This window comes from Sardina pilchardus, chromosome 22 (assembly GCF_963854185.1).
Source record: "Sardina pilchardus chromosome 22, fSarPil1.1, whole genome shotgun sequence".
NCBI lineage: Eukaryota > Metazoa > Chordata > Actinopteri > Clupeiformes > Clupeidae > Sardina > Sardina pilchardus.
Window position 1 is genome coordinate 19,409,732 of NC_085015.1, and position 26,262 is coordinate 19,435,993.

The window sequence follows — 26,262 nt, forward strand, 5'->3', positions numbered from 1 at the left end:
GATTCCTTCCTGTCGCGCGGCAGGACACACACACAGCTCTGTGCGGCCCTCTACTGTCCTGGAGAGGGTTGCCGGTCAGCTCCGAGATCTAAAAGGAGAGGAGTCTCCCAGCAGGACATGGAGACAGGTAGCGTGGTGATGTCACAGGTGGCACGACAAGTGGAAAATGTCTCCCCTCCTCCCATCCACCACATGGTCGACTAGACAGAGTAACTGTTTGGAGTCAAACAGGTATCAGGTAGAATGATATCCATAATACCTGGAGTCAAGTATATTTCTAACTTTAATACACTTTTATGAAAAACTATGAATATGTTATTTTTTTTGTGTTTCTTTGCTTTTGACAGAACAGAGCAGATATTCAGCAATATTTTATTTTTTTTCTCTGTGACTCACTCATCTTGGATTGGCAACATCCATACTTTTTCAATGAATTTCACACATTTGTGTTTTGCATAACTCTCACTCCTCATTTCAGCATCACAACTTTCACAACTCTGCGAAGAAACTGCACCCAAAGATGTGCCAAACTCTCTCTTCTCCCTCTTTGGTCAGACATCTTGATGCTGTTTGTTTTCCTCAGATCTCTGATCTGCGTCAAGACGGCCCGGGAGGATTAGCCGTAATAAGCTTACCTCGCCAAACCCATGCTCATCTCCCGGGCGACGCTCCACATGCAAGCTCTCCATAGCCTATGGACCATAGGAATATGGACTCCATCTATGGAACACTAGCCATCATCTCAGTCCTCCTTCAAATTAACTCTGTATCATCGTTCTGTGTCACTGGCTGTTCCTGCACCGATGATGGCTTCGGAAGGTAAGTGTGCCCAAGGTGATGAAACGTCGGTAGATTCCAGTCTGTGTGTTGTCTGGTTCACCGTGAACGTAACTGCTGTTCACACTCAACCTGTCAACCTAAAATGACAATTTTGGCAAAAATTATCCTAGGCACAAGCCATTTCTTGTAAATAAATGGCTTTGCGTTGTTGTTATTTTGTGTGGGGGTGGTTTTCTGTATTGTGTTTTACTACTTGTGATAGATGCCGGTGCTAGAAAATAGGCTACTATTATGACCTATCATGACTATTACCCACAATACCTCATGATCATGTCACATCATAGTTCACTATGGTCACCCGATCTCTAGGTCCCTGCTTTGTATGGAAACCTCCCTGGGCAGAATTCCCGACAACATCCCTCCCGACTTCACCAAAATCCGCGTAGAGAACTCCCACCTAACCGAGATCCCCCAGAGGTCCTTCTCTAGCGTCAGTGCCTTGGAGTCTCTGTGGCTGAACTTCAACGACATCACCCTCATGAACATTAAGAGCCTGGAGGGTCTGACCAACCTGACCGAGCTGAGGCTCGAGGGCAACAAGCTACGCTCCGTGCCCTGGACGGCGTTCCAAGACACCCCCAACCTGAAGATCCTGGACCTGAAGCACAACCGGCTAGACGTGCTGCCGGAGAGCGCCCTGCGGCACCTGTCTGAGTTAACCTACTTAGATTTATCTTTCAATCAGCTTACGGTCGTCTCAAGGGACGTCTTCCTCAACTGGCCCCGCTTCCAGAGGCCAAGGCCGGGGGGCAGAAACGAGGAGAGCTCGGCGGCCAACGTGGTGCTCGCCCTCCACGACAACCCCTGGCTGTGCGACTGCCGCCTGAAGGGGTTTGTGGAGTTCGTCAAGTCGATCAGTCCGCCGATCATCCTCATGAACTCTTACCTGACTTGCGCCGGGCCTGCTTCCAAGGAGGGCAAGTTCTTCCATGAGGTGGAGCTGAGAAGCTGCATGAAGCCCGAGACGTCCACCGCACAGGCCAACGTCACACTGCCCCTAGGGGCCAGCGCCTCACTGCAGTGCCTGGTGAAGGCCAGGCCCGAGCCCGTGGTCCGATGGATCTACAACCTCAAGAACATCCGAGGATTCACAGGTGAACTTTGAGCTTTGATGGAACTCTGATGCACTAAATACCTTTGGCTATCAATGTCAATGTCAATTTATTTGTATAGCACTTTAAAAAAAACAACAACAAGTTGATCAAAGTGCTGTAAACAAACGATCAGACAAACAAGAAACATACAAAAGACAACAGAGGCTAGACGGAGCGGTGTAATCGCCAGCGTGCCCGTGACACCAAGACAAGCCATACTGTATATGTGCACACATATGCTATTTTCAGTTTTACATTGTTAACATTGCCAGACTCACAGAGAGCTCTCCTCTTCCATTTCCTCTAGTCATTTATCAGAAATAATAATGGCATCTTATACACTTATAGTGCAGTGCATTGTGTAATGGTGTGGTGAAACTAATGGAAAATAACACTGTTGTTGACCACAGACATTTCTATAATCCGCTGACCTCTCGTGTTCTCCTGTTTCTCGGGGCCGCAGTGTCCCAGACACAGGTGGACGAGGACACCATTAACTCCCAGCTCCTAATCCCGTCGCTGCACCTGGTCGACCGCGGCGTCTACACCTGCGCCGCCAACAACTTCATCGGCAACTCCTCCGTCCGAATCGCCGTCGGCGTCGTGGCGAGCAACGTGTCCGTGGCGGCGGCCTCGGGGGCGCCCCACCCGCTGGCCTCCGCCGAGGAGAACGTCTACATCGACTTCCGCATCGCCAAGCAGACGGTGTACGGCATCACCGTGGAGTGGTTCGCCGTCACCGACAACCCGGCGAACACCTGGTACACCATCCACTTCGGCCGCTTCGACGCGCCCAAGAAGGAGATGATCTACATCGGCCCGGGCATCACCAGCTACTCCGTGGACCGCCTGCAGCCGCTCACCAAGTTCGAGGTGTGCCTGGCGCTGCGCAACCAGACGCCGCGCGCGGGCCAGTGCATCGTCTTCGTGACGGGCAGCGACGTGAACGAGCTGGAGCAGCGCGAGCGCCTCATCCACATCATCGTGATCGTGTGCGCCATGGTGCTGGCCGTGCCCGCCGGCATGTACGCCTGCACCACCGACGCGCGCGTGGGCTGCTGCCAGCGCCTGAGCGAGGTGGTGACGGCCATCCAGGAGCACCGCAAGCAGGAGGAGCGGAGCAGCGACGCGGCCAGCGGCGAGCGCCAGGGCACCTTCGACAGCCTGCAGGCGGCCAGCGACGAGAACCTGTGCCGGGAGTCCGTCGACGACCACAAGATGCGACGGCGGTCCGAGGACAAGGTGCCGAAGGGAAGCAGTGCCCAGCTCTACTGACCAGCGCACTCGGTTTAGATGTTTGCTGCAACACGTGGTCTAAATTCAACAACACCTGTATGGTCCGCACACGTTTTTGTAATGTTTTTTGCTAATATAGTTTTTGTAACCCCCCCTGTGCAAAGCTGGAGAGACATCAGGGCTGCGCCAAGAATTTTGTCAATCAAACAAAACAAAGTAGCAAACTAATCCTAGCCTAAACACAGAGCTCAGATTTACATACAGTAGCACATCATCAAAATCACAGCTGCTCCTGAAAATACCAGGCAGCATTGGCCAAACTGAATAAGTCCTCATCAGAGGAGCATTAGTTGACATGGCATCATTTCTTGACTAGAGATGTGTAAAAATTGTTCAACAGTCTGCAATGAGGAGAAGACTGTAGAGGATTTAGATGCCTTCTAAAAGACAAAGGGACATTATCCTCCACTTTCTTTGGAGGAATGTCACAATTTATTTTATTTCTTTTTTATTTGTATTATTTTGTGGAATCACAGTATATATCCAGTGTTATTTATTTTCCAAGATTCATTTGATACTTCTAGGCAAAGGGAAATACTATGTATTCAATTTGTTAATAATTCCAAAGCTCATGTGAATCATTTATTATTTGTTTACCAGTTGATGTAAATAAATGCCTTATAAATATCTGTTTGCCATCTGTATATTGAACTACAATTATTATCTATGATGGGCCACACATAATTCCACCTGTACACCCTCAATAAATTCAGACATACAGACTGATACCTCATTCTCAGTGTTAACAGGTGGATGTGGCTGAATATCCTCTCTCAATTGACGATCTCATCAATCCAATCTACATCAGTAGACCGGTTAAAGCTTTAACAGATAGGCTACTATTTAAAAAGAGAGTGAAAATCAGCTGGAAATAATTGTGTATGCAATCAGGAAATTATCTAAATATAGAAAACGTTGTAGTTATCAGCTACAATTTTCATGAGCTAATTAATTATACTCTCAAATAGATTTATTGGATAACCATTTCACTGTTACATAGCAGATTAGTTAAAAGTACATTTGGATTTTTTATATATATATAGGCCTACATATATTCTATAAGATAATATGACTCATTGCTCTAGGCCTATAGCTGCCAGTAAAGTGGAGGAGAGATTGTGCCTCACACTGAATGACATTATCTAAGTGAGCTATCATTGGTATGTTCCACAAGGGTCTCACTTTTGATTGTCTTTCAGCTGTCTTTCCCCTGATGTCTGATGAAGGGCTAGGGGCCCGAAACGTTACACGTTGTGGTGATTACTAAAGAACACTGAGGAGCATTCTCTGGTGTGCGGACTTCCTGTTCTTTTAGCTGTCTTTCCCCCAAAATACAGCAGAAACTAATGTGAAGCATGGGAGGCTAAACCGTAAACAAATAAAGAAAATGGCAAACATGCTAAATGTGTCCCAATGATAGCCTAACACATTTTCAATTCAACAATTCTAAAAAATAACATACAAAAAAAATCAATATAAAATATTATAATGTGTTTATATATACAAAACGTATGCCAATGCTCTATTTGATGGTGAAAAATGAGAAACCAACTCGGTGAGATGGAATACATGTGGATTGTTCATTCAAACGTGCCATTAAATGTGCATTTGTTTGTAATCCGATAATGTAGTGTCTATATTTCTCAGTGCTTTGAAAGTTGCATGACTAAATGAGTGTCTGTGGCTTATTCCCATGCAAGCACGTGAACTTTCCCAGTTACTAGTGCTATTCTGCACACAATGGTGTGCTGCATTATGCTCTGACATTATGCAAAAAAATCTGCATAAACATACAAGTCAAAGTCAACTTCATTATCCAGAAGAGGGGGAATTCATAAACAGTCTACTTAAAAAAAAAAAAAAATACTATCAACAAAACTCACTGCAACTGCATGAAGCTATGAAGCTTACAGTTCTTTGGTTGGGATCATGTGACATTTGGATGACCTAGCTTACTGAAAAAGCACATTAATTATAGGCTACATGAAGCACAGCTTCAAAAGAACAATAAAGCACTAAAGTTGAAGAAAATATTTAAGTTTTTTTATATCACATTCATAAGCAATGGAATAAATGAAAGCAAGAGCTACACGATTATATCTAGCAACCATTGACATGTTCTTCATAAACACATATTGCTTGTTTTTAAGCATGTCAAGGTGTGTTGTAAAAATCCTGATAACATTATGTTGATAGGTAAATAGATTGATTGATGAAATACACTCTGTCATACTCTGTTTCACTCCGTTATCCAACCTAATAGTAAAGCTGATTTGAAAGTGGATGTGGAGGCCCACCAAAATAGAACAAAGGTTAAGGGGGCTTTTAAAAATACAATTAGATCAGGAGAGGAAGAAGGGCCGCGACTCTGCCTGCTGGGGACCTAATCGCAACTGTCCGTTGACCAGGCCAGGCCCATAGTGGGTTAATCTGAGATATACAGGCAACATGAAAGCTGCCTTAATAAGTCTTATGGCACTTTTATATAGGCCTACCCGGCACTCTTTCGAGGAGCCTGAGACCTCTTCTTTAGAGTAAACCAATAAGCCATACCATAATAATGCTATTAAGCCTATGGTTTCTCTTTTGGAAACATTCTCTTTTCTTTTGGTAGTGTTTGCAAATGAATTGATTTTATTTAATAATATTTCATTACATCCATTTCAGTAGGCAATGTTGCTTATATGATCCAATCGCAGCAGGAGAGAGAATGAGAGTGTTGTTTTTTAAAATATTTATTCAAAACAATAAATACAAAGACAATATAAGACATCACTGAAGGGAGAGACAGAGAGAGAGAGAGAGAGAGAGAAACCTGATATTCACTGTGCTTTTATGACTATAAAAGCACAACAAATTCACCATAACTTGAACAATGTAAAGAAAAATCTACCGATCTTCTGAATTTCTCAGTAACACTGTTTTAAAACAGAGAAGCTTTTTACAATGCAACATCATTATATTACTGCCTCTAATTGAACATCACATTTCTATATATATTCTGTATATATTAATGTTCAAAGTAGTTTTAACATACTTTAATGTGTTAAAGATGTTTTATTTTGCACTGTATGTTTATCTCTATGGATTTACAGAGTATGACAGCCAGTTTGCATGACTCTTTCTTTTAGCACCTGCAAAGTAATTTGTGAGAGAGTGTGCATAAATCATTGTACAGTCTACCATGCAACTGATATTCCTCAGCAACCACAATGGCTTCACTTGCTCACTGTGTTTAAAAATAGACTGATATACTGTATAGCCTAGGACAAGGAATTAGCCTGACCTGGCTTACAAACATGCAATACACAGCTGAAGCAGAAAAATCAGAAAGAAATAAGTTTTAAAAATATGTGAAGTTACAAAGAGACAAAAAAAAGAAGATGCATCATATAAAAGCTTGTCTATGATTGTGCGTGTAACTAAAAAGCTTCTGGAAGGGTCTGGGGATGGACGGGCCATCTGACTGAATGACCCAGCCGGGACTAAATCTGTTGGTTGATTGACAAGCTGTAATCACACCCACTATACGCCCTTTAAGCATAGAATGGCAGGCAAGTACTCCTTTAGCCGTCTTGAGCTGAAATGCATCTGCTTACAAGCAAAATCACTCACATGCACACACAAACGCGCACACGCGCGCACACACACACACACACACACACACACACATACACACACACACACAAACACTGAGTGATTTATGACTTACATGTGATGATTAAAAACAGGATCTCATGCGTTGTTGATTGATTGACTGGTAGGAATGTCTTGTGTACATCTGTTGTTTTCTGGTGTACAGTTTTGCAAAGAGTTTACAGTAATTTACCCAGTGCATGTAACATAATACTGAAAGATCATGCCACAGGAAGTACATTCCTTTACTCAAAAGAGTGGAAAAATGTAAAAAAAATACTACTAACAGAAAAAAATCGAGTTAGATTCATCACATACACATCACATGGTTTGGCAGTTACAATACATTCAAAATCTCCATTCAATAAAAGCAGTCAGTACAAGAACAATCTGTTATGTCAGTGGCCTTTTTTCAGTTCAAAATAAACCTTTCAAACAAAAAGGGTCTTTTTAAAACATGAAGGATTTCCACATCCAATTGTGCCTAAGCATGCAGTCCATTAGGTAAGCAGCTCCAAACATACCTGCTACGGGTTTGCCAGTCTTACACCTGAAGGTGGCAGTACAGTAACGAAGGTCCTCACACGTCTCAGCTCCTCGATATTGAGTCCACCTCCATCTCCGCCTCCACCTCCGCCCGCCCCTGCTCACCCCTGCCAAGCCTCTCCCGAGTCTCCAGCAGCCTACAGGAGCAGCCATCTGACTGGAACATCTGAGTGAACTAACTCTTAAAGACGTGATAAATCGGGCTTTAAGATCTCCTCCCAAAACCTACAGGTTGGCTTGTTTGGTATGAATAACGAACGATGTCAGATTACAGTAGATTGACTAGAGTGGCCGGCTCTTCCGGGCATATGTGAGAATTTAGCGAGGTGGAAGGGAGGTAGGGTGTTATCTGAAAGGATGGAGGGATATTCTGTCAAAAGACGGCAAAAAAAGAAGATTTGACAATTTGACCAAATTAGTCAAACATTCACGAGCAAGTCACCAAGGGACAGTTCGTCCTTGACAGGCCAGTGGAAAGGTGAATGCCCTGAAGAGGCCTTCAAAAAAGCACAGCACTCTCTTGCAAACGCTTGGTATATAATGACCGCATGTACGGGGGGGGGCAGGGGTCAGTAGTAGTAGCCTTTGTTTGCCTCCTTTATCTTCTGCTCTAGTTTCATCTTCAGCTCAGAGACCAGCGCGTTGTTGACGCTGTCAGAGTCAGGTCTCTTCTTCTTGGAGCCTTTGTACGCCAACGTGCCCGATATGGTGGGCACCGCCCGCTGCCGCTCGTACGGTTTGTAGTTGACGGTCGGAGGAGGGGGCAGTCTCGGGGCACTGGGCGGCGGGGGTTTGGGTCCGCGTGCGCTGTTGTTGTTCAGGTTGAGGTTCTGGCTGCCGGAGTTCTGGCTACTGGCGACGTTCTCGCTGCTGCCGCCGCTGCCGTCGTCGCCCTCGGGGTCCTCGAGGTCGAGGTCGTCGCCCGCGCTGTCCGGCCGGCTGAAAGGCGACTTGAAGAAGTTGAAGCTCCGCGCGGGCTCCCGCTGCCTCCGGCGGATGATGCGCCGCGCCGGCATGATCCTGTTGGTCTTTGTGTTGCGCAAAAACATAGCCGTGGAGATCAAGATAGTCACTAGCACCATAAGACTAATGAACCCAGCCATCATGCCTAGGGCTTTCAACGGATTCTCTCTACTCTGCATTAAAAAGGCCGCCATGGGCCCCTTGAGGGGGGTCTGTAAAAGAGCACAGAAAGAAAAACTAAATCAGGTCTCATGGTCCACCACACAACACAACCCGACTCATGCATGCAAGACTACTGCAGGAGCGTTAGACAGCACCGCACTGGCAGAGGAGGCCACAACACCAGCTCAGGGATTCACCATACAGTAGGTAGACATCTAGACACCAACACAAGAATACACATCTAGACACCAACACAAGAATACACATCTAGCTATCTCTGTTGACATGTAGAACATGCTGTATACACATAACCACATGTTAAAGACTTTCACACTCACAAATACAAACACATGTACTTGGAAACAGTAGTAACACTCACACTCACATCCACATAACACACGTACACATGCACTTGCACACAGACACACACACACACAAACACACACACACACACACACACACACACACACACACACACACACACACACACACACACACGCACACACACACACACACACATACATTCACTTACACACATACATGTACACACACACACACACACACACACACACACACACACATACACATTTACATACAAATACACATACACATAGCTGTATATGTACACGTACGTACTGTATAAACGTTCACACACACACGATAAACTATTCTACACACTTCAGTCTATTGGGGAGAACTAGACTAACAGGGGTCTCTACACACGGTGCAGGATGTCACAAGTGCGTCTGTCAGTGCAGTGCAGATGGGCTGTGTCTCTGTGTGTGCCTGTCGCAGTCCACCATGTCCTGACCTACTATAGCCTACATACAATGGGAACATTGTATGCTCTGTAGTATGCTGCCTCTAACGTGTTTTCTTTTCGCCCTCCAGTAATGAGCCATTAGAAGTTCTCAGGGAACGTGTGGAACCCAGGGCTAAGAGCAGGCCAATAGGACTGAATGGACATGGGTAGAGGTGCTGTAACTGGGCATTGTTCTCTCACACTGTCCCAGTCGATTGGCAGAGGAACAGCGCAGACCAGAGGAACTATTAGGACATACTGTAGGAGGCCCTTCTTCTTTCCCTTTTCTAAAGGATCTCAATGACCTCAGTTAAAAGAGAAAGTCGTTCAAAGTTATCTGGTAATGCAATGCTAAAGAAAGTACTCAATATTAGTGTACTATGATTTTCATAAAGGAATACATTTAAATTCAAATATATGTGTCAGAATGATCTATAAATTGGGTTAAATTAACTATCAAACTAAGAGTGAAAGAAAATATATGTGAGTAAATAAATCAGAGCACATAGTGCTTAATGACTGGAAGAAAAAGAACTGTACATAAAATGATACAATAATAAAGAAAAGTATCTATGGGGTGTGCTCAGGTACTCTTTTACAGACACGTTATCATTAAAGTTTTGAAACTTTACAAAAATAAATAATTTGTTTCAAGTGTAGGAGTATATTCAGTAAGAAATTATAGAAAAGTCTGAAATCTAGAAGCGGAAGGGTCACGGTGTTGTCCTGCGTATGATTTTTCGGACAGTGGCTTCAGGATGGACCCTAGCCCTGCGGACTGAGTTCCAGTACAAAATGGTGGAAATAAGGACTGTTATTAAAACAGTGACCGAGAGAGTGCCCAAACAAATTCCAAAAACAGTCCCGGGACGCTTCCTGAGGCTCAAGAAGTATGACATAATGCGCTCTTTGATCTGAAAGACAACAACAACGACAACAACAACAACACAACACACAACACAACAAAGTGAAAAATGACTTATGAAGGACTCTGCCCACTGAAGACTTGGTAACTATATGGGTGGATGAATGGAAAGCATGCAAGCCAAAGCTAGAATTCTGATGTACAGAAATGACAGGATGCAAATCTACAGTTAGCCATAGCTTGCTAGGCCTCTTGGTAGGTCAATGTTTCCCTGTTGGAAAATCCCATGATTAAACGGCCTCTACTCTGCTACGTTTAAAGATTTCTTATCATAAAATAAATAAAACAATTTCAACCAGTCGAGAGAGAGAGTGAAGTGGAGTCTTACCGCCTCAGTTATGTCAATCTTCAAAACGGCCGTGGTGCTAAACGATGGCTTTCCTCGGTCACGGGCTTGGACCACCAGGGACCACTTGCAGTCCTTCTGCTTGGTGATGTTGTGCACAATCTCCAGCGATTTGATGTAGGGCTTGAGCTTGATCTCGCCCGTGGCCCCATTGATCTCAAATATGTTGTCGGGGTCAGCTCTCATGATGGAGTACTCAATGACGTTATTGGGCTCCTCGGCATCCTCGTCCACAGCCTGCATAGATTTAAAATACGGCCAGGGGGAAAAAATGAGTATGGTATAGTCAGATTTTTACATTACATTAAATTACATTGCTTTTTAACCAAAGCAGCTTACAAAGTATTTTGAATTTCCCCTTGGGGATCAATAAAGTATCTATCTATCTGGTAAACGTTTTAAGCTTTTCAAAGAAATTCTAACAACAATTCTAGGAAAAAAGTAAAAAGGTGGAGTGCAGATTCCTAGACTTGTAGTTGAAGATGCCGTTCATTTCATACTGAAAGTATGATGTTTATTTCCAGTGAATCATTGTAATTATCACAAGTGAATTGTCAGTAACCCTTACCCTAGCCTAGGCTAGATATGATTTTAGAAGGTAAATGACCTAAAATGAAAAGTCAAATGAACAGCTAGACTAGACTACCTAAATGTGTTAGCATAGTGCTGATTTCTTGCTTGCACTCTCATCATGGACACACCTGTATTTTCACTGGGGCACCAATGATCATGGTCTTCTCCAGGAAGTTGTCGTTGAACTCAGGAGGGTGATCGTTGAGATCCAACACCGTGACAAAGACCTCGGCCAGACTGTACTTGCCCTCCGTGTCCTCGGCCTTCACATAGAAGTTATACTTGGACTTCACCTCGGCGTCCAGATTGGCCCAGGCCTGGGTGTAGATGATGCCGGACGTGGAGTGGATGAGGAAGCTGAGAGAGAGAGAGAGAGAGACCACATGGTCAGTTAGGCTCATCTGGTCGAAGATCCTACTAGAGGGATAGGACAGCTGGTTGTGGACAAGAATTCAGGGGGAGGATATTTGCCAGCTTGAAGTCAGGGAGACTATTGAGGCTAACAGCTGATGGATTAGGATTGATATCGGGTATAATTATGCTGTGTAACGTCTGGGTCGTTAGTCTTTTCACCAAAAAAGATGTGGGCTCACTCCTAATGATCTCAAATGACTAATGAATGTACAGTGCATGTGTGCGAGGTGACTAATTCAGAAGGTAAGAAGTGGGACCGAGTTAGAGAAATGGTCGTTCCATTGTTTGGGAGGATTATATTAAAAAAATAAAAAAAAAACGTGGAAAATCAGCTCTCACTTGCTTATGGCAGTGTTCCATGCAATCACTTAATCTTGGATTAAAAAGAGGGGCAGAATCTGTCCTGTCATAGCTGGACACTGACAAAAAACAAAAACTCCACCAAACCATACGGATCAAGTTCTGTAAACATTTCTCTTTTCCGAAAGGCCACTTTCATTTGGCTGCTTCCCCACCCGCATCTATCGCCTCCTCTCTTTAGACGTTTCCTTGTGAAAAATCACACTCCGCACGGAATCTGTCAGGATTCACACGTTTATAATTCGACGGCTGCTTTGTCGAGACCATATGCAGAAAAAGGGGCATAAATTTGCACATTTCTGCTCACCCAACTCCGATAACTCCCTGTGAGTGTCAGTGAGTGTTTCTACCCCCAGCTGTCATGCTGCTTGCTAATTGGCCCCAGCCATAGCAGCCAGACTTGGGTGTCTATTTTTGCCGCTTCAATCCAATCATGAGCTTAGCTAACACCTTGCTGCCATCCCTAAGCTGTTTGTGTAGGAGTGGAGCGATTCCCGTTAAGGAGGACAGCCAAAGCAGCCATGTCCCCCTTGTGTGTTGCCAACTGACCTCCTCACTGAACATGGCCGCCATGGACTGGCCACTACCCATAGTGCCGCCATGGCCAGCACTTCTACTATCTGGTCTATCTTGGTCAGACACACACAAAGTTGCACACACTCACACAGTACACACGCACGTACGTACGTACGTAACACACACACACACACACACACACACACACACACACACACACACACACACACACACACACACACACACACACACACACACACACACACACACACACACACACACACAAACACAAACACAAACACACACTGCTTGAGTCTGCTTGAAGTCTAAAATCAGCTGTGCAAATCAGCAATCTGCCCTGGTGAGCATCAATGATGCAAAAATATTCACAGGAATATTTCAACAGAAATTACACTGCTGACTGAAATATTATGAGGACACATGGTGTCAAAATTAGCCTTAAAAAACGCTTTCTCATTCTAAATGTAATCGATTTTTGCCACCAATCAGGTGCTATCAACAAAAACAGCCACAATACATGTTTAATCCCAGAACCTCTAACCTTTCAAGGATAATGAACAACAACAAGGATATTAAAAAATCCCTATAGGTCTCTCTCACATTTATGGCGCATATTAATTCACATATTTATTTAATTTTGTTTTAGATGAAAGCCAGCGATTAAACATTACGTAGTATTACAATGTGACAGAAAGGTCACCCTCTGGTGTCACAGGGGCTTCCACCCTCTCTGTGTAAATGAGTTATTATGGGATGGGCGCATTAGAATTAACGATATTGCATAAATGATCGTATCTGCTACATTGGCAGTGGTCTGTTGCCATGGCGTCCAACAGTGGGGATTCGGGCGCGCCCGCGCCCCGACAGTACGGCTAATGCCCAGAATTGGCGTGTGAGAGAGGGGTCACTCTCGATACTCACAGATCAGCTCCTGATCCATAAATGGAGTACTTCACTTCACCCCACAGCCCAGAGTCGGGATCGGACGCCTGGAAAACAAACAAACATGTGCTCAAGCCTGTGCTGAAGTACACACACACACACACACACACACACACACACACACACACACACACACACACACACACACACACACACAGACACACACACACACACACACACACACACACACACACACACACACACACACACACACACACACACACACACACACACACACACACACACACAGACAGACTAGAATTAATTATTGTGGTTTCTGTATTATCGGTCTGCATTATATAAGTTGACAGACCAGAGATGGGAATGAATGGACCAAAGCCACCACAGGATCCATTTAACTGATTGGAAGTGGCTGATACTGTGTGTGTTTGTGTGGCTGTGCGCGTGCACGTATGTTTGACAGTAACAGTGTGAAAGTGTTTGTGGTAGGATTTGACCTCCAGAGCTTCCAGTCTGGAGGACCAAACAAGTGCATAGGTCAGAGATCAGGGCCTGATACTGCCAGACTGCTGTCCCAGTTACCTCTTCTTACACACATACACACACACAAATACACACACACACGCATACTGACACAGTCTGACACCTACAACTTTGTGGTGCCGAATTCTGTCAAACTTACTGTCACAGCCACGACATTGGATCCTCCAGGGGAGTTCTCAGGAATCCTGGCGATGTAGTACTCGGAGGAGAACTTGGGCGTGTTGTCGTTGGTGTCAATCAGGTTGATGATGATGTCGGCTGTGGCGCTGAACCTCTCTGGAGTGTCAATCTCAACTGCCAAGAGCTAGGGAACCAAAAACCCCATACAATTATCGAAGGGAGAAATTTTAAAAGTGGGTTGAAAGTGCATCTTCATTCGAAGTGGAACTCACAAGAAACTAAACAACTTATTTACAGACTATAACTGAAAGGTAAATTAAACTGTAAACATGACACTTAAAATCCAAATGTATTCAGCATTAAAAAATACTATAATAGCTACTGTATGATTACTGTATGATAGCAATAGTCATAACAGTTAGCTTTGGTAGTAATGTACAAAAAAAATAACACAACAAAATGCACAACAAGCAATAGTCCTGTCTGCTCTTTCACCCTCCCCTGTGATGTCTGCAGGCATTCTCGCACCTTAAATGCTATGAACTGGTATTTCTCATAGTCGATGGCAGTGGAGTTCTCCACAATGATGGTGACCTGGGCCTCGTTGAGGACGGTCTGTGGGACGACTCTGAGCACTCGGCCCGGTCCGACAAGCCTCAGCTTAAACTTGGCATTGGCTCCCTGCCGGACAGAGCAAAGCGGAAATATTAAACCAAATACCCAGGAACGGAGGATTATACACATTGTGTTTGCAGTCAGAAAAAAAAGACAAAAAGCATTTGAACCGTGGCGTGAGGGATAAAGTGATTTGCTGTGATCACATCTTGTTTGAGGGTCTGTCGGAATCATTTTCAGATCAACAAAAACAAGCTATCACGGAAAAAAATACTTAAAAGCCCAAGTCCATTACTTTAATTGTTTCATGCAAACATATCTAATAAGAGCCCCAAAATAAACTGTTCTAGTTATGCAAGCCAAAAACATGGAGCAGCAATCTGCTCACTTTCAGGGGGTCTGCCGCGTCACATTTTAGGAAATGGTGACATAACCATGACTCCCTTTGTGTGCATATTAACTTTTGCCTTCGTTACTGACTCTCTAGGATTCATGGAAAATAGAATGGCACTCTGAATTTTGTGACTTTTAATAACTCGAAAGCGAACTCAGCAAATGTTTACTACACAATTAACAGCCAACGAGAGGGAGAGAAAGACAGAGAGAAGGAAAGAAAGAAAGAGAGAGAAAGAGAAAGAGAGAGAGATCTGAAATATCTTTACATCATGCTGTCAGTCTTATAGACCATTAAATACCACTGCAAATGCGTGGCACTGCTCATACAGATACCGATGCATATTTTGATGTAATGCATCCTATACTATAGGGCCTAAACTTAGTGAAAAGTAAAAGAATTGAAAAAAGAGACGTAAGCACACTCTACCTGGTCTGAATCGTTGACAGTGATTTTCAGACCTCGTAGAATCTCCCCTTCCGGTGGGTGTTCGTACATGGTCAGCTCAAATCGACTTTGAGGACCGTTCTCCCCATAGAATGTCGGGGGGTGATTATTTAGGTCAACCACTCGGATAGTAACCATGGTGATCGCATAGCTCAGTTCTTCATTCTCTGGTCCCAGCTCAAAGGCCTTAGGAAAACAAAACAATAAAATGGTCAGAAAGATACAAAGGATAACTTCACAATATGAGCCCTTCTAATGGTAGGCCTACATTCATATAATCTTGTAATAACAGTGTTCATCTGCATTTGAATGGACTGTGACCCTCACCTTGACTTTGAGTTCAAAGAGCTCATTCCTCAGCTGGACTGGGTAGGTCAGTAGACTAATGCATCCGCTGGTGCTGTTAATGCTGAAGTATCCTTCACTTCCTGGATGATACAAAACCAATTCATCCATTACTGTAGGTTACGCATACGAAAGTGTTCAACTCATCCACCTAGTGTGGCAACAGTCACAAACACATTAGCTATACCGCCATGGCTCTGTTCTTTGGAGCTCTCCTATTTGCATTTTAGATTTCTAAATGTGGCATAATGAGTTGTGTGTTCTTTTTTTCTTAATTTAGCGAGTGTTGGGCTTAATTGACTGGCATTTACTAATTTCATTCTGCTTTTTTTCTGAAAACAACACCTGAGATGCTTACCATTCACAAAGGAGTAGTGGATAGGATTGGGGTTGCCTTCATCGCCGTCTTTGGCTGAGACTGTGAAGATCTCTGAGCCCTGAAACAACAATTGTTTAGTCATGTTTATCCTCAATAACTAGCCGTGGAGAAATATGTTATTTACAAACAACTGAATATGTCTTAACCTATGACAAGTACACCTCTTAATATTTCAGGCCATGTTTCCAATGCATGGATTAAGCCTAGTTCTAGACTAACAGCTTTTTTTCAATGGAGATTTGAATTTTCTTGGACTTTCTACAGCTCTACTTACAGGCACAGACACCTCGTACACATAGCCAAAGTAGGGTGTTCCCACAAATGCAGGAGGAGTGTCCTGGGAGTCCAGGACGTTGATGGTGACAGTGGCGGTCGAGGTCATCACCTGGTACTTCTCATTATACTTGCCTCCCCCATCCTGAGGCAGAGGATTAAGAGAGAGACATATGGACTCTTAAGGGTCATTAGATAGTGGATAATGTCAGAGAGACCGTACACAGTAAGCCCCTGGACAATAAGAACTGCGCATTGCAAGGGTCCATGAGCAACTATTCACTACAGAAAGAGTGGAATAAAATACAACATTTGGGATGGTTGTGGAATAATATCATCTATAGTGTGAATTTACTATATAGATTACTTTAGTTCTTCAAAGTATAGGCTACTGTTCCATTCATGGCATCAGGTAATTAAACCACCACAGTCATTAAACCACCCCAGTCATGTTGTCATGGTGACATAATTCCAGCCATGGAAGGTTGTTAGTGGGACATTAACCTTTGACCTCTCGCTTCAGTACACAGCAGGGGACAGAGGGAGACTCACCTTGGCCACCACAGTCAGGAAGTGGGTCCTGGTTGTCTCATAGTCCAGTTTCTCACCAGGTTTTATGCGCAAGACCCCACTGTGGCTGTCTATGGTGAACTTAGTGTTGGGAGAACTCTGTGGTTAGCAAGACAGAGAGAGAGAGGGAAGGAGAGAGGGGGACAGAAGGAGGGAGGGATGGAGGGAGGGATGAATGGAGAGAAGGAGGTGATAGAGAAGGAAAGAGTGGTGATATATGAACAATGATCAGTATAAGCAATGTTTTGATGACTAACCCCTCTAAAAACTGGTAAAGTATCTGCACACAGTAGAGGACATCAGAGGCACCTTATGTCCTGGGATAATTCTTAGCTTTGTATTCCAAATGTTCTAATGCTTTCATCCTTCAGATGCTTCCATCTCATTCTCTCTCTCTCTCTTTCTCTATCATTGTCACTTCATTCTAATCCATCACAAAAAAAGCTATTTTCTTGAAATGGCTGCTGCTGAATGTGTCAGGAAATCCCATCAGCCTTTTTGTGTGAGTCACTGTTGCCACGTGAACAGCACACGCTCTTGTCCAGTGCCAGCCAAAGACAGGCCTAAGCTGCGGCTTAGCCCTCAGTACCTTGCTCAAATGTAATTGAAATTTAATCCACTGAGGTAGCAGCACATTTTCTAACTGCACTGTGCCACTGAAATTAATAGTTCCCCCCTTGTCCTCATACGGTGACACAATTTTCTTTACTCACGCGTGAATGCATTTCTATACATGGATGATATACTCATCTAACAGTCATATGGGGACACACAGTTTTATGGGGACGTAAATAAGCCAGGTACTCAGAGCTAGGTTACCTGTAGATAGTAACTGACGCTGCCTCCAGATCCCAAATCTCGGTCCACTGCCTGGACCTTATAGAGGCTGGTGCCTTCTGCTGTGTTCTGAGTACAAGATAGAACATAGATAGAGTGAGATGACATTTGTGCCCATTAAGAATTCCATTCATCTGTAAAGAGAAATTGATTATAATATTTAAAAATCTGGCATAGGTCCATTGTCTCAGAGCTAAGGGAGGGAATGCACCATCCCCTCATAACAGTTTTCACTTTCAGAGACTATTACATACTATTTAAAACATCAGCTTCACATATAAACTTAAGAACATGTCATGTGCCTTTAGCCTGATAAACGTGACAGGGTCATAGCCACTGACTTCTAGTTGCCAGAGCTGATAAGCCAATTTCGTGCTGTAATACTCATACTGACCTCGGGAACGTCCACTATGAATGGCAAATTGATAAATTCAGGAGGCTCATCGTTGGCGTCTGTGATGAACACTCTTACTTTCTCCACCACCTGCGTGACAGGGCAAGAATAGAGAGGTCAGAGCAAAGACGCTCGACTGCGCAGCTGTGAGTTGCTATTTTTGGGGAGAAAACAAACAGTCGGTTTCTCAACTATTGACTCACCTTATTCCTTCCGTCTGTAATACTGACAAGAACTGCAATCTCGTCTTGTTGCTAAACACAAAAAAAGAGACAATGAAAAAATCCCCAGTCGCTCAAGCAAAGCAGCCACACAGTTAAAGAGAACAAACTTGCTCTCATCTCGTCTTGACAAAACATACCTCTCTGTCTAACTCGGCGACGAGAGTCACGTTGCCCGACTTGGGGTCAACTTTGAAGTATTCCTTAGAGCCCTTCTCAAAGGCCAGGCCGTAGCGCACAGGGTCTCCCTCGGGGTCAGTGCCATTGAGCACGAATACCTGTGTGCCTGGACATCACACAAGAGGACAGAGACAGACACCATATGTACATCAGTATCACAAGATGAAACAATGGCACAACTACAGCGCCCATAGGACATTTAGGCCCATATGGATCTGGGTTCAAGTCCCACTTGGGTCATTTCCTGATCTCCCCTCCCTTCTTGAAATTCCCCTTGGGGATCAAATATCTATCTATCTATCCATCTATCTATCTATCTATCTATCTATCTATCTATCTATCTACTATATATCTATCTATCTCCCACTTCTTCTTCCTGTCACTTCCTTCCTGTCCCCTCTTCAATGTCCTGTCTGCATACTAGCCCCCAAAATATACTTAAAAAGATAAAACAATGTGAAATTACCCACCAAACATTAGAGAGAAATATTCTTGAGTCACTATGGATATCAAACAATAACATGTATGCTTGGTGTGCTTGGTCTCGTCTAATTTTGATCACCTATAAGACCACACTTCCACCTCCAGTGGTTTGTGGGTAATGATTATTGTTGGACGCATATGCTTGAGCTGGGGGTTGCGTCTGTGTCCTTGTTATTAATCAGCCGCGTGCGTCACGCAATATGGAGGGCATTACTGGATCTGCTCGTCTGATCTGTCTGCTCATCAGCCGCACACACGCAGCACAGACACCATATTCATGTTCACAGACACAGCTACAGACACATCCACATCCACAGCTACGGACACATTCACATCCACATCTACCAACACATCCACATCCACATCCACATCCACAGTCAGCCAGAGCTACAGACACACTCACAGTCAGACACAGCAAAAGACACAGACACAGCTACAGACACAGCTACAGACAGAGACACAGACAGAGCTCCAGCGCTGGAGCTTATCTCCACCTCTTTTCCACACCTTTCCAGCTCTCTATCTATCCCCCTCTCTTTTTCTCTCGATCTCTCTCCCCTCACCCCACCCACCACCACGCACACTGTAGGTCTATAAATGCATACAAAAATGTCAAACACACAATAACACAACATAAAAAGCATACATAAACACAGTTGGAAACAATGACCAGCCCCACAAACACATACAAAATCATACAGTATAATATTAATAAACACCATTCAGACTGGCTGTTATTCCCCCTCCCCCCACTTGTTATCATGCCAGAAACACTCACCCACAGGTGTGTCCTCTGATAAGCTGAACAAAGCCATGTTTCCATCGAGGCTGCTTGGCCCATTGTCATAAAAATATGGAGCATAATCAGACCGCCCTGAAACAGACCAAAAGCGATGACATTAATAAAACTGTCAGAGTGATCAATGTTTTCATCAAAAGCCCAGAGATTACTAAAAACTGTCAGAGCAATCAATGTTTACATAGATTTAAACAGCACTGAAAGAAATATGTGTGCTTCAAAATGTCAGTTGACCAAAGATATGCGTATGTACTAACTTTAGTTACATAAATGTTTTCATACAACTACAGTACTAGAGTACAGTATCCAGTCCTGAAACCAATATACAGTGCAATGTGTAAATGAAGTGACACAGTCAGATCAATTTGTATGTGATGATATCTCGGCTCGGTTTTGAACGTGAGACATCAGCATTAAAAAGTGAGGCGCGCAACGCCTCATTTTAATGCAAGCAGCACTCACTTGCTATAGGAGCAGGTGAACAAATGAACAAAGAGGTGAGGACAGAGAGGAGGGAAAAAAACAACAAAGAGAGCAAACAAAAAAAAGTCGAGTTAGAGAACAGTTGTAAGGCTCACACTCAGAGCCCCCCCCCCCCCCCCCCCCACCCCCCATAGCACTCTCATTATACGCTGAGAGGATTAACAGAGGCAATCAGTGCATGCCTGTCCGGGAGCCACCAACCCACCCACTCACCCGCGCTGACCACAAACAAAACAAAAAAAGGACGGCCGACGGCTCGGGCCAAAAAGACTCACCCAGGGAGAGGTGGATGGCGACGAGGAGCAGAGGAACCCCAGCCCTGGTCATCCTGGAGGAGAGGAGCGAGCGGGGAGGCGCATGCGGAGCGTCGGGGAGACTCGCTGCTGCTGGAGAGACGCTCAAACTCTACACACACACATACACGCACGGCTGAGGTGCGGTGCCCTTCTGCAGGAGTGTAAGGAGCTGGAGGAGCTTCTCAGCCCCTAATCCCGTGACGCATCCTTAGCCAACTGCACACATGCACACACACACACACACACACACATTCACACACATACAGAGTCACATACGCACACAGTCACACACACGTACAGTCCACACACATCTCATAGCCAACTGTTTCTAACCACACATACTGTAGACTGAAATCACACCTAGATCTGATTGACTCTTGGCACCTCTTGGGGTTATTAAAACCATAGCTATTAAAACAGCTGTTAATATATTAACTTAACCAACCAATCATTTGTGACAGCGCTCCCAGTTGTTCTATGCAATGATTTTTTTTCTTTTCAAAACAAATTTCACTGGTAATTTTAAGCCACTAGCGAGTATCCCATTATCTTGATTGCACTGATGGGATAGTTTACTAGAAAGGATAACCTTAAGTCCTCCTATCCATCTTACCAGAACTCCCAGTCTCCCATAAGCTCCCACTGCTCTTAAGCACACTGGCTTGGTAACCAACCACAGCATACATACTGTAAACAGAGATGTGAAACGATTTAGAAGCATTCCAGCTCCTCCAAGCATACTGCATAGTGTAGAATTATAATACTGTAACAAAACACATGTTTGAGGGGAGTTTGTATGTTGGGATAAAGAATAATGCAGAGAGCTGTCCTTCATTATATTATATTGTGGTGAAGCCTGGGATAAATATACTCTGTTGTTGGTCACAGTTCATGAAACCTGTGCATCATAAGGTGTTTCAGATGAAGGTACTTTATTTTACTCATGAACGTTCTGTTCGATATTTGAGTGGCTAATTTTAATTAATCTACTTGATTTGAGCTGTGCTGTGCTGAAACGGTGCATTTACAATCCAAATTCTGTGAGTGTGAACATCATTTGGTGTCACCTCATAGGTTTGATTTGATATGCATTTAACTAACCACAGAAATATACTGACATGGATTTTAGCAGGCTGTATGTGACTACCTAAAAGAAATAGAAAAACTTTGCAAATGCCACAAGTGACCACTTAGTGACTAGAGGTCAGCCAGAGTGGTAGTTTTCATCTGTCCTTCACACGACCACATATGATCACATAAATCAAATGTAGGGATCAAAATTAGTCGTTTATTAAAACATAGCTCAAAATGAGTGCTGTTGCTTTAAGCTGTATGCTCGTTATCTACTTCTGAGTCATTGGAAGTGTTACTGACACCTACAGTATGTTTCTGCTGATTACACTGTTGGATGTTTACCCTCTGAACTAAACTCCTATTTTTCTCATAATTAGGAAGGAGGATAAGAACACACATCACATCACATCACAGCAACCATATGAAATTTTAACTGAATGTTGCAAGTGATTCCGAACATATTAAATGATCTGTGACAAAGACAAAAACAAGAAATGTGAATTTGGATGACTACTTCTCAAATCTGGCTCTTCCACCACCAGCCCAAGGAAGCATACAGTACATCTTTCAGAGGATGTGTTGAATACTGAGAATGGACTGTATGGAACTTTCCCAAATTTTCCTACACTTTTAAAATGAATGTGTTGGAAACAACACAAACTGTGTTGTCCCTATCTGGACACAGAGATGTGTTAAAAAAACAACGCAAGTTGTGCTATTTTCAACACATATTGTGTAACAAATAACAAAAGCAACGTGTTGGAAGCAACACAAACTGTGTTGTCCCTATTTGGAAACAAGTTGTGTTGTTATCAACATATTTGTTTTAAGAGTGTATGATGTCTCAACCCACCTATTTAGTCAATGAAATGACTTTTGCAGTCACAATCAAAAAACTCAACACCTTCATTTCCCTGTCTACTACAATAGCCTACTTTGCCTCACAACAGTGATAACCATCTGCCTCCCTATTTCTATAATTGGAAAGACATCATTCTTCATTGCCATCATTCTCACAACTTGTTTAATTCTGTTTTTGTAAAAACCACTGAATAAATCATCACGATTTTAAAACGGAACGAGACACTGGCAGTGGTGCTTTTAAAATGCAGTAGCGTCTACAGGCCATCCCTCTGGTCCCTGCTCTAAAACTGACGCTGTCCTCCGCTCACACGGGTGGACCAGGTCAGAGCTTAGCCATGTGTGCCTGGCCTCAGCCTCCCTCACCTGAGCCAAACGTGCTCACCTCTCATGTGACTTCACACTCACAGACAGCACACTGGGCACACGCTTGGAAGTGAGGACATACACAAACACAGACACACACACAGAAAACATGCCAGATACACACAGACACACACAGACACACACACACACACAGACACACACAGACACACAGACACACACACACACACACACACACACACAGGTAGAGTATTCTTCCCACAACGACTCCTTGATTTGCTGTGATGGAATTAAGACCATGCTCGGTGGCAAAAGGTTCAAGCGAAGGTGACGAAGAAGTGAACATTCCAACAGGACCTACGGCAGACACCTTGACAGGTGGAGTTGTGAGCTATACTTGGCGCGATCCAAACATCCAATTTGAACCTGATCAAAGATGTCTTACACGGGCCAACAATTACTATGTACTGTTACAAGACTCTGACAAGAATGAATGGGTGTAAATCTTAAAAAAGAAAAATGTAAAAAACGTGTGAAATGTGTGCAAAACTCATTCAGACTCACATTTGTCCAATCTGTGAGCAGACTACTAACACTCTGGCTAAGGGTGAACAATTTTGAAAAATCAGAAGTAAAAGAAACTACTAAATATGACAACCCAAAGAGATATGAATACATTTTAAACATGTTGTACATAAACACAATCTCCTTCCCTCAGTCAAACTTGTCACATGCATTGGGCACGCACAACGCATACCACCAAAAAACATCAGACTTCCAAAACAGTCATGACCTGCTAAAAGCAAAGGGGGTAACTTCCGAAGCTTTTAGAAGATCTTACTCAAATCTGACCTTAAAAGCATGGAGTGGACAAGTCAATCAAATATGATTATGCAGAAGAAATCTCTCTGGAGAGACAGAATCAGCAGTCAGCTGTTCCTCACACAGAATGTGCTGGATGGTTCAGGGGGTTTATCTCTCGTGTGATTCTATAACAGTTTAGATGCTTTATGGAAGATAAAATATACATATCTTTATTTTTATATTATCTAAAGGCCATTCAAAACATCTGTTTGTTGAACCACATCCAGCATCAAATTTGCCAAAAGAACAGGTCACGTGTTTGGCTGAGAAAGATGAGTAAATCGCTGAATAGTACATTGGACATGTTTGGCTCAAAGGGATTTTTAAAACTTGTAAACTAAGAAGGAGAGAGAGGTCAAATGTAAACTATTTTCAAAAAGTAAAGAGAGAGAAAGAGGAGATGCGTCACAGCATGGTGGGCTCCTCTGAGTGATGATGTCTAATCCCGCCGCCGCATGCTGTCGCTTCTTCCCCCCTCGCATGCAGCCTCTCACTGTGATCCCCAGTGCTCATTTCCACCCAGCCCCTCCACACACACACACACTCTCTCTCTCTCTCTCTCTCTCTCACACACACACACACACACACACACACACACACACACACACACACACACACACACACACACACACACACACACACACACACACACACACACACACACACACACACACACACACACACACACACACACACACACACACACACACACTGTTGTGATGACGTTTATCTACCTCAGGGGGACACAGAACTTCATGGCAAGCAAATGGCAGCGGTGAAATGACTCATCCTGAGCAACACACTCCCCGCCAGGGCTGATGAACCACACCGGCAGCAGCAGCGGTATCTGATTCGGCACTGCGTGTTCGTTCACACTCCTCGGGGACGGGTCACGTGATCCGCAACACCAACATTTCACATTAGCGCAGCAGACTATCAGAGAACGGCCTATCAGAGGGCGGTTTGCACAGCCTTTTCACAGGTAGAGTATATTAAGGTCTAACCAACGCACTGGTGACGCACATCGGAATTCACACCACTATCCTTTTCACTTTAACACGTATATAAAAAGGACGGCTAACGAGTTTGTGAGGCACCATTTAAGCACAGGAAGATCAGTCAGTGAGTGAAAAATCAGCCGCATGAACCACGACCCAGTTTGAGAAAGAAAATGAAACAAAGTGTGTATTTTGGGATATTCCAGTGAGTTTCACACTATGTGCAAATGTTAGATTTGGAAAAGCTACTCACACTCACACTGATAACTGTCTCCAACACCACAGCTGAGGAGAGTTAAGATGAATTGCCTCGCCGTGAGTGGGGAATGTTACACCTACAAACAACACAACTCTACAATTCCACATCAGTGAGTGGCGGAACTGGAAAACAACAGTATCTAACCATGAGGATGTGACCCCCTCCCTCTCTCTCTTCCTCTCTCTCTTTCTCTCTCTGCACAGCATTCACAGCCTTTTAAGTTTGTTACTGGTAGGAAAGAGACACTTTGTTCACACCTCTGCAGTCACCATCAAACTCATAAACACAAGACACTCTTATGAAGCAGCGCCATGAATACAAACTCGTCAAGAAGACTACAAGGGGCCCCAGTCGTGGCGCGACTGGCTGGGGCACCTGCACCGCACGCCGGCGACCCGGGTTCGATTCCCGACCCGTGGTCCTTTCCGGATCCCACCCCACTCTCTCTCCCACTCATTTCCTGTCACCCTACACTGTCCTATCTGATTAAAGGCATAAAAGCCCAAAAAATATCTTTAAAAAAAAAAAAAGAAGACTACAAGGCAGGCCTGTGTCTGCCTTCAAAGTCTTAAAATCGACAGATAAAAAAAAATCAAGGCCACGGCTTTGTCTGCAATCAAAATCCAATTGTCCGATACAATGATGGCCTGCAGTCGGTCATTCAGAAAAACAATCTCTTAGAAGTCGTGGCACTGACTGACTGCGGCTGCCAGATGTGGCCTTGCGTGAGGTCTGTATGGAGTGTGTAGATTAGTGAGGGCAGAAGGGGGGGGGGGGTGTGATGTAAGATGGCAGGGCGGAAGAAATGGCTGTGTCATGTGACCGAGAGGCTGCCCTCTGCATGGGAAAATTAAAGCTCTGTCGCTTGCTTACCTCAGCGTCCTATGCGAGATAGTGGGTGATATGCTGAGAATGATGTATGTTTTTATGTGTTAAGAAGTCGGGCCTAGATTCGGGCCTGGATCTTTTGGCTGAATGCGCTTTTGGAGGTTTTGCACAGTTCGCATCTTTTAGATTGCACCACATCTCAGTACATCTAGCAGGTGTAGAATGAATGCATCACCTTTCATACATTTGTCTGAAAACAGTCCAGTGTAAGCTAATTG

The 26,262-nt window shown here is 44.0% G+C and overlaps 2 protein-coding genes across 2 annotated transcripts; one reads left to right on the top strand and one right to left on the bottom strand.

The window, feature by feature from the left end:
- The first annotated feature begins 714 nt into the window (after positions 1-714).
- On the top strand, positions 715-3,209 carry LOC134069855 (leucine-rich repeat, immunoglobulin-like domain and transmembrane domain-containing protein 2). Its single transcript, XM_062525982.1, has 3 exons — positions 715-819; positions 1,150-1,934; positions 2,398-3,209. The coding sequence occupies exons 2-3, from the start codon at positions 1,163-1,165 to the stop codon at positions 3,207-3,209; spliced, it is 1,584 nt and encodes a 527-aa protein (XP_062381966.1). The 5' UTR covers positions 715-819; positions 1,150-1,162.
- Positions 3,210-7,617: 4,408 nt separating this feature from the next.
- LOC134069675 (cadherin-related family member 1-like) lies at positions 7,618-20,807 on the bottom strand. The gene is made up of 17 exons (XM_062525704.1): positions 20,756-20,807; positions 19,977-20,072; positions 18,676-18,821; positions 18,518-18,568; positions 18,315-18,404; positions 17,903-17,989; positions 17,066-17,182; positions 16,515-16,658; positions 16,220-16,298; positions 15,844-15,944; positions 15,499-15,702; positions 14,589-14,741; positions 14,080-14,244; positions 13,416-13,483; positions 11,312-11,540; positions 10,593-10,847; positions 7,618-8,587 (listed from the first exon to the last, which is right to left on the bottom strand). Exons 1-17 carry the CDS (start codon positions 20,805-20,807, stop codon positions 7,982-7,984), a joined length of 2,643 nt encoding a protein of 880 aa, XP_062381688.1. The 3' UTR covers positions 7,618-7,981.
- Positions 20,808-26,262: the final 5,455 nt, after the last annotated feature.